The 12,876-nt window shown below is 46.8% G+C and overlaps 1 protein-coding gene across 3 annotated transcripts in view; it reads left to right on the top strand.

Moving 5' to 3' along the window:
* DDX3X (DEAD-box helicase 3 X-linked) overlaps positions 1 to 12,876 on the top strand; it is a 346,585-nt gene that overhangs the window by 145,977 nt on the left and 187,732 nt on the right. For all 3 annotated transcript variants that reach the window (XM_069204208.1, XM_069204209.1, XM_069204207.1), the window contains 2 exons: positions 10,780 to 10,915; positions 11,070 to 11,155. In XM_069204208.1, the coding sequence (XP_069060309.1) occupies positions 10,780 to 10,915; positions 11,070 to 11,155 (222 nt within the window). The remainder of the gene's footprint in view (positions 1 to 10,779; positions 10,916 to 11,069; positions 11,156 to 12,876) is intronic.

The raw sequence follows: 12,876 nt of genomic DNA, 5'->3' as shown, positions 1-12,876 counted from the left end.
ACATCTCATCGAACATCTGCCCAAAGACTTCCAAAATAGGGCAAAACAAGTGGTTGAGGAGGGACAAGCCATCTCCAACAACCAGATCCGCTCCTCCATGGACGCTGCAGATACAGCTGCACGGACAATTAATACATCTGTAACTATCAGAAGGCATGCATGGCTCCGAACGTCTGGATTTAAACCAGAGATTCAACAAGCAGTTCTCAATATGCCTTTTAATGAAAAAACTGTTCGGTCCAGAAGTGGACACAGCGATTGAGAAACTCAAAAAAGATACGGACACTGCCAAAGCCATGGGCGCACTCTACTCCCCGCAGAGCAGAGGGAATTACAACACATTCCGTAAAACACCCTTTCGAGGGGGGTTTCGGGGTCAGAGCACACAAGCCAGCACCTCACAAGCAACACCGTCCAGTTACCAGGGACAGTATAGAGGAGGTTTTAGGGGACAATATAGAGGAGGGCAATTCCCTAGAAATAGAGGAAGATTTCAGAGCCCCAAAACCCCTACTACTAAACAGTGACTCACATGTCACTCACCCCCTCCACACAACACCAGTGGGGGGAAGAATAGGTCATTATTACAAAGCATGGGAGAAAATCACTACAGACACTTGGGTTCTAGCAATTATCCAACATGGTTATTGCATAGAATTTCTACAATTCCCTCCAAACATACCACCAAAAGCACAAAATTTGACAACACACCATTCCAATATCCTGGAGATAGAAGTGCAGGCACTATTGCAAAAGAATGCAATCGAATTAGTGCCAAACACACAAATAAACACAGGAGTTTACTCACTGTACTTTCTGATACCAAAGAAGGACAAAACGCTGAGACCAATCCTAGACCTCAGAGTAGTGAACACTTTCATCAAATCAGACCACTTTCACATGGTCACACTACAAGAAGTATTGCCATTGCTAAAACTACACGACTACATGGCAACTTTAGACCTCAAGGATGCTTATTTCCATATACCAATACACCCATCGCACAGGAAATACCTAAGGTTTGTATTCAAGGGAATACATTACCAATTCAAGGTACTGCCTTTCGGATTAACAACCGCACCAAGAGTCTTTACCAAATGTCTAGCGGTAGTCGCTGCACACATAAGAAGGCAGCAAATACATGTGTTCCCATATCTAGACGACTGGCTAATCAACGCCCATTCGTTAATACAGTGCTCAAATCACACAAATCATATCATACAAACCCTCTTCAAACTAGGGTTCACCGTCAATTTCACAAAATCCAAAATTCTGCCGCGCATGGTACAACAATACCTGGGAGCCATAATAGACACATCAAAAGGAGTAGCCACTCCAAGTCCACAAAATTCGAAATTTCAACACCATCATACAACGCATGTATCCAACACAAAGGATACACGCAAAGATGGTACAACAACTCCTAGGCATGATGTCTTCATGCATAGCCATTGTCCCAAACGCAAGACTGCACATGAGGCCCTTACAACAGTGCCTAGCATCACAATGGTCGCAAGCACAGGGTCACCTTCTAGATCTGGTGTTAATAGACCGCCAAACTTACCTCTCGCTTCTGTGGTGGAACAACATAAATTTAAACAAAGGACGGCCTTTCCAAGACCCAGTGCCACAATACGTAATAACAGATGCTTCCATGACAGGGTGGGGAGCACACCTCGATCAACACAGCATACAAGGACAATGGAACATACATCAAACAAAACTGCATATAAATCACCTAGAACTTCTAGCAGTTTTTCAAGCACTAAAAGCTTTCCAACCAATAATAGTTCACAAATACATTCTCGTCAAAACAGACAACATGACAACAATGTATTATCTAAACAAGCAAGGGGGGACGCACTCCACGCAGTTAAGCCTGCTAGCACAAAAGATTTGGCGTTGGGCAATTCACAACCAAATTCGCCTAATAGCACAATTTATACCAGGCATCCAAAATCAACTCTCAGACAATCTCTCTCGAGATCACCAACAGGGCCACGAATGGGAAATTCACCCCCAAATTCTGAACACTTATTTCAAACTCTGGGGAACACCTCAGATAGACTTGTTTGCGACAAGGGAGAACGCAAAATGCCAAAACTTCGCATCCAGATACCCACACAAACCGTCCCAAGGCAATGCCCTATGGATGAACTGGTCAGGGATATTTGCTTACACTTTTCCTCCTCTCCCTCTCCTTCCTTACCTGGTAAACAAACTCCGTCAAAACAAACTCAAACTCATATTGATAGCACCAACTTGGGCAAGGCAACCCTGGTACACAACGCTGCTAGACCTATCGGTAGTACCCTGCATCAAATTGCCCAACAGGCCAGATCTGTTGACACAGCACAACCAAAAGATCAGACACCCAGATCCAGCATCGCTAAATCTAGCAATCTGGCTCCTGAAATCCTAGAATTCGGGCACTTACAACTTACCCAAGAATGTATGGAAGTCATAAAACAAGCCAGAAGGCCATCCACCAGGCACTGCTATGCAAGTAAATGGAAGAGGTTTGTTTGCTACTGCCATATTAATCAAATACAACCATTACACACAACTCCAGAACATGTAGTGGGTTACTTGCTTCACTTACAAAAATCTAACCTGGCTTTCTCTTCCATTAAAATACACCTTGCAGCAATATCTGCATACCTGCAGACTACCTATTCAACTTCCCTATATAAGATACCAGTCATTAAAGCATTCATGGAGGGCCTTAGGAGAATTATACCACCAAGAACACCACCTGTTCCTTCATGGAACCTAAATGTTGTCCTAACTAGACTTATGGGTCCACCTTTTGAACCCATGCACTCCTGCGACATACAGTTCCTAACCTGGAAGGTGGCATTTCTCATCGCCATTACTTCCCTAAGAAGAGTAAGCGAGATTCAGGCGTTTACAATACAGGAACCTTTTATACAACTACACAAGAATAAGGTCGTCCTAAGGACCAATCCTAAATTTTTGCCAAAGGTTATTTCACCGTTCCATCTAAATCACAGTGGAACTTCCAGTGTTCTTTCCACAGCCAGATACCGTAGCTGAAAGGGCACTACATACATTAGATGTCAAAAGAGCATTGATGTATTACATTGACAGAACAAAAAACATCAGAAAGACTAAACAACTATTTATTGCATTTCAAAAACCTCATGCAGGAAACCCAATATCAAAACAAGGTATAGCCAGATGGATAGTTAAATGCATCCAAATCTGCTACCTTAAAGCTAAACGACAGCTGCCCATTACACCAAGGGCACACTCAACCAGAAAGAAGGGTGCTACCATGGCCTTTCTAGGAAACATCCCAATGCAAGAAATATGTAAGGCAGCCACATGGTCTACGCCTCACACATTCACCAAGCACTACTGTGTAGACGTGTTATCCGCACAACAAGCCACAGTAGGTCAAGCCGTATTAAGAACATTATTTCAGACTACTTCCACTCCTACAGGCTGATCCACCGCTTTTGGGGAGATAACTGCTTACTAGTCTATGCAAAACATGCATATCTACAGCGACAGATGCCATCGAACTGAAAATGTCACTTACCCAGTGTACATCTGTTCGTGGCATCAGTCGCAGTAGATTCGCATGTGCCCACCCGCCTCCCCGGGAGCCTGTAGCAGTTTGGAAGTTACCTTCAATTATTTATATATGTATCATCTCAACCTTAAATAGGTGCATACTTAGTCACTCCATTGCATGGGCACTATTACTACAATTCAACTCCTACCTCACCCTCTGCGGGGAAAAACAATCGAAGATGGAGTTGACGCCCATGCGCAATGGAGACAAAAGGAGGAGTCACTCGGTCCCGTGACTCGAAAGACTTCTTCGAAGAAAAACAACTTGTAACACTCCGGTCCAACACCAGATGGCGAGCTATTGCAAAACATGCGAATCTACTGCGACTGATGCCACGAACAGATGTACACTGGGTAAGTGACATTTTCATCACTTTTCACTCGACAAGTAACATCTTTGTCTGAGCTAGGAAGGTTTTTTCTGACAGAAAAATGCCTTCTCTTTTTGTCAAATGCCCTGCTTGTGGGGAGAAGGCCCAGTCAGATCCCCACTCTCTGTGCATAGTATGCCTGCCTCAGAGTCACTGCCCTGACACTTGTAAGTACTGTAAGAACATGTCTAGGAGGACTCTGAAAGACAGAGAGATGATCCGACTTCATGGGCTTCAGGAGAGGAAAAGAACATCGTCCTCCTCACTCCCCAGGCATCCAGAAGGCCATTCTCAGGAGAGAATGGCCCGGTCGACGTCGACAGGTAGGAAAATACCTGTTTGTTCACCGTCGACGTCGTTGCTACCACCGTCCCACCGGCATAGATCGCCGTCGACGGTGACACACCCGACGTCGAAGGGAACATCAGAGCAGGGGCAGGTCTCCATCGACGTCGAGCCATCGCCGGCATGTCCGGTCGCCGCCAAAGGCTGTGCGCCCCCGACATCAGGACACACGGCGTCGAGATCTCCACGACGGCACGAGAAACATCCGCCGTCAACCTCCCATCGCTCCACGTCGAGGCACACAACGGCGAGCAGGTCGAGGTCCAAGGAACGTCCTTCGACGTCGAAACAGCCGTCGACGCAGGTTTTACCTGTCCAACAGGGAGCAGAACATCGCCCCTCGCCAGACAAGGCTCCGTCTCCAGTGGTCTCCATACCGAGCGACTCTTCTCGGTCAAGAGCATCTCCTGGGCATGTCTCGCCCATCAACCTATCTCCGAGATGGCTGGAGAGCCTCAACAGACCAGCGGCCTCCCCAGATTCGCAATATTCGCGAATGTATTCACCCACTGCCTCCCCGCCAAGAACGCCATCGCCGACAGCCGGGGCAGAACGGGCTCGTTCAGCTCCTCGACAGCCGACCGCGAGGCCTAGGCGCTCGGCTACAGCGTCCCGCAGCAGATCTCGCTCAACGGAGATCCAGGTCGCGCTCAAGAAGATCACCCTCTTGGTCTTCATCAGTTTCTTCTGTCGGGCGTTACTCACCTACTCTTACAGATTCACCACCTGCTAGAGTCTCACCAGTGGATGACATAACCACTTTCAACGAGGTGTTGCTAAGAGGAGCGCAGAAACTCAATATAGAGGTTCCAGAACCGTCTACCTCCTCATCAATCATCTTTGAGACGCTACAAACGAGATCAGCGTCAAAAGTTGCTGCCTCTAGTGCCTGGTTTGTTGCAGCCAACCATGGACACTTTTCTGGCCCCAGCCTCGCTTAAGTCTGCCCCGGCTCGGATTCTTAAAAAGTACAAGGCTCCAGAGCAAGACCCTTTATTCCTTAGGAAGGATCCGCCACCAGACTCCGTGATCATAGCTGCCGCCCGAAAGACCCACTCGGTGGCATCTTCATCCCCCGGATAAAGAGAGCAGGCATTTAGACTCTCTGGGAAGAAAGATGTGCGGGACAGCGGCTTCAGCAATGAAGGTCTCCAGTGCGTCTGCGCTCCTGGGCAGGTACGATCGTTCTCTGTGGGATTCCCTCAGTAGATTTACAGAAAAACTGCCCAGAGAAGACAGGCAAGATTTCCAAGAGATTCTACAGGAAGGATGCCTGGTATCTAACCAAGTTATCAGCGCGGCAGCAGATGGGGCGGATTTGGCGGCTCATGGGTACGCACATGGTATCTGTGCGAGGAGATCTTCCTGGCTGAGGCTCACTGGCTTGAAACAGGAGGCACAACAACGTATCCTGAATCTCCCATTTGTCGGGAATTCTCTATTCGGTGCCCATGCAGACGAAGAGATGGCCCGCATGAAGACCGAGGTGGATACCATGAAGGCGGTAGGCCTCGAAAGAAGGAAAGATTTCAGGCGGAGGTACAGACCGTACGATAGACGCCCTTTCCAACAGAGGGTTCAAACCCCTCATTGGTCGCAAAGGTCTCAGCAACAACAGGGACGCCCTCTGTTTCAGCGAAGAAACACAAGGGAGCGAGGGTCAAGCAGACCTCAACAGTCCACTCCAAAAGCACCCACTAAGCAATGCAGTCTCGCTTCCCTCGACACTGTACACCACTCCGGTGGGGGGGAAGTATTATTGCTCATCTTCACGAGTGGCACTCTATCACAAGAGACAAATGGGTGCTCAATATTGTCGAACATGGCTATTCTCTCCTTTTCAAGCAGCCTCCACCACACTTGCCACCAACCAAACACAATCCGGCTCATCTCACCTTGCTACGCAAGGAGGCTCTCGCCCTCCTAAGAAAGAATGCCATAGAAAGGGTTCCACCTGCCCACAGAGGAAAGGGGGTCTACTCCCGTTACTTTCTAGTAGCAAAGAAGGGTCAAGAGGGCGTTTTCAGGCCAATCCTGGATCTAAGACTGCTGAACAAATACATAAGAAAGCAGAAGTTCAGAATGCTAGCGCTTCACCAAATTTTCTCTCAACTGCATCAGGGAGACTGGATGTGCTCCATCGACCTGCAGGATGCGTATTTCCACATCCCAATAGCTCCAAAGCATCAAATTCCTGCGCTTTCGAGTAGCGTTACAGCATTACCAGTTCAGGGTTCTACCCTTTGGCCTGAAATCTGCTCCAAGAGTTTTCTCGAAATGTATGGCAGTGGTGGCGGCGCATCTACGAAGACAAAGGATATACATATATCCATACCTAGACGACTGGCTACTAAAGGCTTCTTCTCCGGAGCAGGCGAGAAGCCATCGGGACATTGTACTAGGAGTTTGCGAAGCTCTAGGTCTTCAGGTCAATTACCAGAAGTCAACCTTGACTCCAACGCAGAGTCTTCACTACCTAGGAGCTATCATAAACACAGAACTACAAAAAGTGTATCCTTCGGAGGAACGACTGTCCTCAATAAACAAGAAGTGCCAGGACCTGTTGAGAGCCAGCGCACCTACCGCACGTCAGGTGACATCACTACTGGGCTCCATGGCATCGTGCATCTTTATTGTCCCAAATGCCAGACTCCACATGAGACCCCTCCAAGAGGCATTGGAGGCCAATTGGAGCCAAAGAACAGGTTGCTGGGAAGACACAATGCGGCTACCGGAGGTAGCACTTCCATCATTGAGATGGTGGATCCACAGACCTCACCTGTCAGTGGGCGCTCCGTTTCACCAGGTACTTCCATCCGACACTCTGGTAACGGATGCGTCTCTTCAGGGATGGGGGGCTCATCTGGGTCCTTTTCAAGCGCAGGGTCTGTGGTCAGACAAGGAGAAGCAGTACCACATCAATCTGCTAGAACTCAGAGCAGTCCATCTGGCTCTCAAGTCTTTCACACCGCTAATTCAGGGGAAAACTCTATTGATACAGACGGACAATACAACCACGATGTATTACTTGAACAAACAAGGGGGAACGAGATCCCTACCCCTTTCACGAGAGTCCCAAGCGATATGGCATTGGCTCCTGGCCAGAGGAATGTCAATCACAGCAGTTCACCTGCCAGGTCAGCAGAACGTAGAAGCAGATTTTCTAAGCAGACACCTGGAGGACGTTCACGATTGGGTCCTGCACGACGAAGTCGCAGAATACATCTTCGCGCAATGGGGTCGGCCTCAACTGGACCTTTTCGCAGACGATGTAAACAGGAAATGCCCAGACTTCGCATCCAGGTTCTACCGTCCGGGATCTCAAGGGAATGCCCTGTTGATCGACTGGTCAGGGACATTTCTTTACGCTTTTCCGCCGATTCCCCTCATTCCGGCAGTGATCAGCAAACTTAACGGATCCAGGACCAGAATGATTCTTATAGCGCCACAATGGCCTCGACAATTCTGGTACACGGATCTCCTCAACCTGTCGGAAAAACCTCACAGGAGGCTGCCGTGCAGACCTGATCTTCTGAGCAGAATGGAGGGCAGGATTCTGCATCCCAACCTACCCTCTCTGAGCTTAACAGCATGGCTCCTTAATTCCTGCAGTATGGGCACCTAGGACTCTCGCAGGAGTGCATGAACATCTTGAAAGAGTCCAAACGGCCTTCCACGCGGCGTTCCTACGCTTTTAAGTGGAAGAGATTCTACATATGGTGCTGTCAGCAAGGCCATAATCCCATACGGGCGCAGGAGGACGTCATACTGTCCTATTTGCTTCACCTAGCGAAATCCGGTCTGCAGGTATCATCTATTAAGGTACATTTGTCTGCTATTACTGCCTATCGCAAGTCACCTTCTCAGGAATCCTTCTTTACGAAACCTGTAGTCAAGGATTTCTTAGAAGGTTTGAAGAAAGTTTTTCCGCCAATTCGGAGGCCTTTTCCTCCGTGGGAACTGAACATAGTCCTAGCAAAACTTATGGGCCCTCCTTTCGAGCCTATCCATAAGGCCTCCTTACAACACCTTACGTGGAAAACGGCTTTTCTGGTGGCCATTACTTCAGCGAGGAGGGTCAGTGAGATCCAGGCCTTGTCTGCAAAAGAACCGTACACAGTTTTTCATGACAATAGAGTAGTTCTACGAACTCACCCATCTTTCCTTCCGAAGGTGGTGTCAGAATTCCATATTAATCAGACCATAACTTTACCGACGTTCTTTCCCAATCCGGAAACTCCGGCTGAGAAAGCATTGCACTCATTAGACTTAAAAAGAGTGCTGAAATTTTATCTGGACAAGACAAAATCGATTAGACACTCTAACCGCTTGTTTGTGAACTATGGTCATTTAAGGACTGGAGAAGCAGCATCTAAGCGAACAATATCAAGATGGATAGTTTCTTGTATTGTTAATACTTACCAGCTAGCTAATAGACAATTGCTAGCGCGGCCTAGAGCGCATTCCACAAGGGGAAAAGCGGCTACTGCTGCTCTCCTTAACAATGTTCCTATATCTGAGATTTGTAAGGCTGCTACATGGAAGTCTGTCCATACTTTTACAAGACATTATTGTTTAGACTCCGATGCAAGAGCGGATGCCCAAGTGGGGCAGGCCTCTCTAAGGAATTTATTTGCGTAAGACATGTCTATTCCTGCACTTCTATCGGACAGTCCGCTGGGTTTAGGGATGGGCTTGCTAATCTATTCAATGTTTATGGCTATTGATGAGGATCCCCTGGAAGAGAAGGATAAGTTACTTACCTGTAAATCCTAGTTCTCTTCCAGGGGTATCCTCATCAAAGTCATAAACAACCCACCCTCCTCCCCGGACGCACGTCTACTGGAAGTGCAGGACAGACAGTATTTTGATTCAATTATACAAATTGTCACCGTAAAAAGAACTGACCTAACTGTGAACCAACTGTCACCTTTCCTTCACCCCTGAGGCATGGTGGGATACTGGAGGTGCTCAGGGTCTTAAAGGCACAGTGCCAAAGTTTTTATGGTTCTCCTGTGTTAACCTACATGCAGCCTATTGGCTAAGAATGCTTCAATGTTTTTCAATGCAGTTTTCTCTATTTTTTCACTAGAGTTTGCTACTGCTTACTTCCCCAAGCCTAGTTTTAGGAGCTTGGGTACTTATTTAGGCTCTATTGTAGTATTTAATAAAAAAAATAAAAAAATAAAAACTTCATAGAAATAAAGCATTTTAGCCTGTTTTTAACATGATAGCCTGCATGACTGTTTGTTACACGTGTATAATGTGTATATATTTTATATATGCTCCGGGATCCCCGCACAAGGGCGGGAATATTCAATGTTTATGACTTTGATGAGGATACCCCTGGAAGAGAACTAGGATTTACAGGTAAGTAACTTATCCATACTGGATAACTGAAGTTTCAGTTAAATAACTCTTTCTTAACCATGTACACGAGTGTGGTTGCTGGTCAGCATGATTAAGTTATTGGGGTTTAGTGAGATGGGGGTTAGTATGTATTAGATTGGGGTGGGATGGATGGTGGCATGGTCGAGTGGATACTGGTGGCTAGTGGCATGGTGGACTGGAAACCGGTGGATGGGGGCAAGATGGATTGAGGTACAGTGGATGGGGCAACGTTGTGTGGTGAAGTAGACCGGAGTTCAGTGTTATGTGAGTGGTACATCATGGAGTGGCGCAGTGATTTGGAGTACGCATGGTGTCGTAGCGCATGACCATTACAGAGAGCACACTTTAAATATAAAGTGCCATTGAATTTGCACTTAAATACAGTTCTACTGTGTGCAGATGTCAGTGAATTGATGTGTTAATCGTATTCAAATGTTTCTGCCACACTTCAGGATTACCCAAAAAAGTGCTTCATTTGTATTCTGATAGATTTTCAAATCCGCATAGTTTTGTCGTGCACTAGAAAACAAATCCCTCACCCTCTCCTCTCATATGGGTACTCCGCAGGATTGTCACATTCTTTCACTTTGAAGTCAGAGAAAGGAAAGTAAACACCAAGCTCCCTTAGAAGACAGAACCTGGTGACATTTGGCCTTTTGTGTTTGAACGCTGTTTACAGAAAGCAAGTTCATGGAAGAATACAGTGATCAGGGTTTGGGCTAGGGGAGGGACAAAATGAAGCTGTACAGCCTAAAACTAATAAAGCTAGCAAATAGAAAGCCAAAACATGCGAGTTACTTATCACAACGCCAACGGTCAGCAATGGATTAAATGCATTCCCAGTGGAGCTTTCAGAATACCCACAAGAAGTCTTGAGCAAACCACATAGCTGTGCTTGTCTGGTAGGCTTCAACATAAAAATGGGCTGGCTAGAAAATGTGCTGGTACACGATGCACCTTTTCAAAGCTTACTCAAGTTTGTGGTGTGTCCTTCTTTTTTTTTTTTTTTTTTTTTTTATTAGAATGTATCCTCTAATCTGACACCATAAAACATGTTTGTATTCCTTTGCAGTTTCATGATGTAGACATGGGAGAAATTATTATGGGCAACATAGCACTGACTCGTTATACCCGGCCTACTCCTGTGCAAAAACATGCAATTCCCATTATAAAGCAAAGGAGAGACTTGATGGCATGTGCTCAAACAGGTAATATTAAAGCAAGTGCTTTGCTCCTATTTTGATCCCTATTTATGTAGTAATATTTGTAATACTTGTGACACATTTAAACTTTGTTGCCTAATAGTGCATGCCACTCCTTACTACCTGCAAGTAATGTTTTTCTTTGCCATTCTCATCAAAGGTTCTGGAAAAACTGCTGCATTTCTTCTACCAATTTTAAGTCAGATCTATACAGAAGGTCCTGGAGAATCCCTTCGATCTTTAAAGGTAAACTTGTTAAATTAGCCTAGAGCTTGGCTTGTATTCTAGTACCCAGAACCTGAATTGAATGATTCCCATCCTGTCAGAACATTTGAAGCATGAATATATGAAGGGTCCCGATATTGCAGGACTGTAATTCCAATTAACTTTTTTTTTTTTTTTTTACCCCAGTAAGACGATCGGGCTGACTGCCTTTTGATAGCTTTATCAAACATGCTGCACTGTGCTACATTTCCAAACAACCCTGTCCGTTTTTCACCCCAAATGAGCTTGATAGTCATAAGTTGCAGGAAGTTGGCTCTGTATATACTATCTCAAAGTGAGAGGTAGTCTGCACAGTCCAAGGGTTCCCCTTAGAGGTTGATAGTGGCAAAAAGAGATAATTCTAATGCTCTATTTTGTGGTAGTGTGGTCGAGCAGTAGGCTTATCGGGAGGGTAGTGTTACGCATTTGTTGTACACACAGGCAATAAATGAGGAGCATCCACTCACTTATTCCAGGCCAATAGTTTTTATATAGAAAAATATATTTTCTTGATTTATTTTTAGAGCCACAAGATTCAAAGTAAATACATAAAATGCAAGGTACTCCACACAGGTAAGTAGGGAACATTGAATTAAAGCAGTATTATATACACAGTATAGGTTATAATAAAGTCAGTAAGCTATTTTAAAAGTGGACACAGTGCACAAATAAACAGTTCCTGGGGAGGTAAGTATTACATCGGAGGTAAGCAAAACACTTACAAGTTCGGTTTCCTGGGCATAGGCAGCCCACTGTTCAGGGTTCAAGGCAACCCCAAAGTCACAGCACCAGCAACACAGGGCTGGTCAGGTGCAGAGGTCAAAGGAGGGCCCAAAACACATAGGTGCCTATGGGAAACAGGGGTGCTCCGGTTCCAGTCTGGTGGCAGGTAAGTACCTGCGTCCTCAGGGAGAAGACCAGGGGGGTTTTGTAGAGCAGTGGGTGGGGGGCCGGGTGCAGTGTGCAAAGTTGGAGTCAGGTTTGCTATTGAAAGCAATGGAGGGCGATGTAGGCAGGGCACAGGGGGGCTTCTCTGGTCAGCCACCGACTGGGCTAGGAAGAGGGCTGCCTGCTGGTCACTCCTGCACTGGAGGTTGGCTCCTTTCAGTCCTGGGGGATGCGGGTGCAGTGCTTGGTCCAGGTGTCGAGTTCTTTACCAGGCAGTAGTGGTCAGGGGGAGCCTCTGGATCCTCTCTGCAGGCGTCACTGTGGGGGTGCAGGGGGGGGGGGGGTCGTCTCGGGTTACTCAGTCGCCTGGGAGTCCTCTCTGTGGTGTTAGGGTGTCGGGTGCAGAGTGGGAAGTCTCACTTCCGGTGGGAAGAGTGAGTTGTAAGGAAATTCCTCCTTGGCATGGTTACCCCCTGACTTTTTGCCTTTGCTGATGCCAAGTTACGATTTGAAAGTGTGCTTGGACCCTGCTAACCAGGCCCCAGCACCAGTGTTCTTTTCTTAAACTGTACCTTTGTCTCCACAATTGGCACAACCCTGGCAACCAGGTAAGTCCCTTGTAACTGGTACCCCTGGTACCAAGGGCCCTGATGCCAGGGAAGGTCCCTAAGGGCTGCAGCATGTCATATGCCACGCTGGGGACCCCTCACTCGACACATGCACACTGCTTGCCAGCTTGTGTGTGCTGGTGGGGAGAAAATGACTAAGTCGACATGGCACTCTCCTCAGGGTGCCATGCCAACCTCACAGTGCCT

This window comes from Pleurodeles waltl, chromosome 8 (assembly GCF_031143425.1).
Source record: "Pleurodeles waltl isolate 20211129_DDA chromosome 8, aPleWal1.hap1.20221129, whole genome shotgun sequence".
NCBI classification, from domain to species: domain Eukaryota; kingdom Metazoa; phylum Chordata; class Amphibia; order Caudata; family Salamandridae; genus Pleurodeles; species Pleurodeles waltl.
The sequence above is the reverse complement of the archived record's forward strand: the minus strand, read 5'-3'. Positions and strand labels throughout refer to the sequence as shown.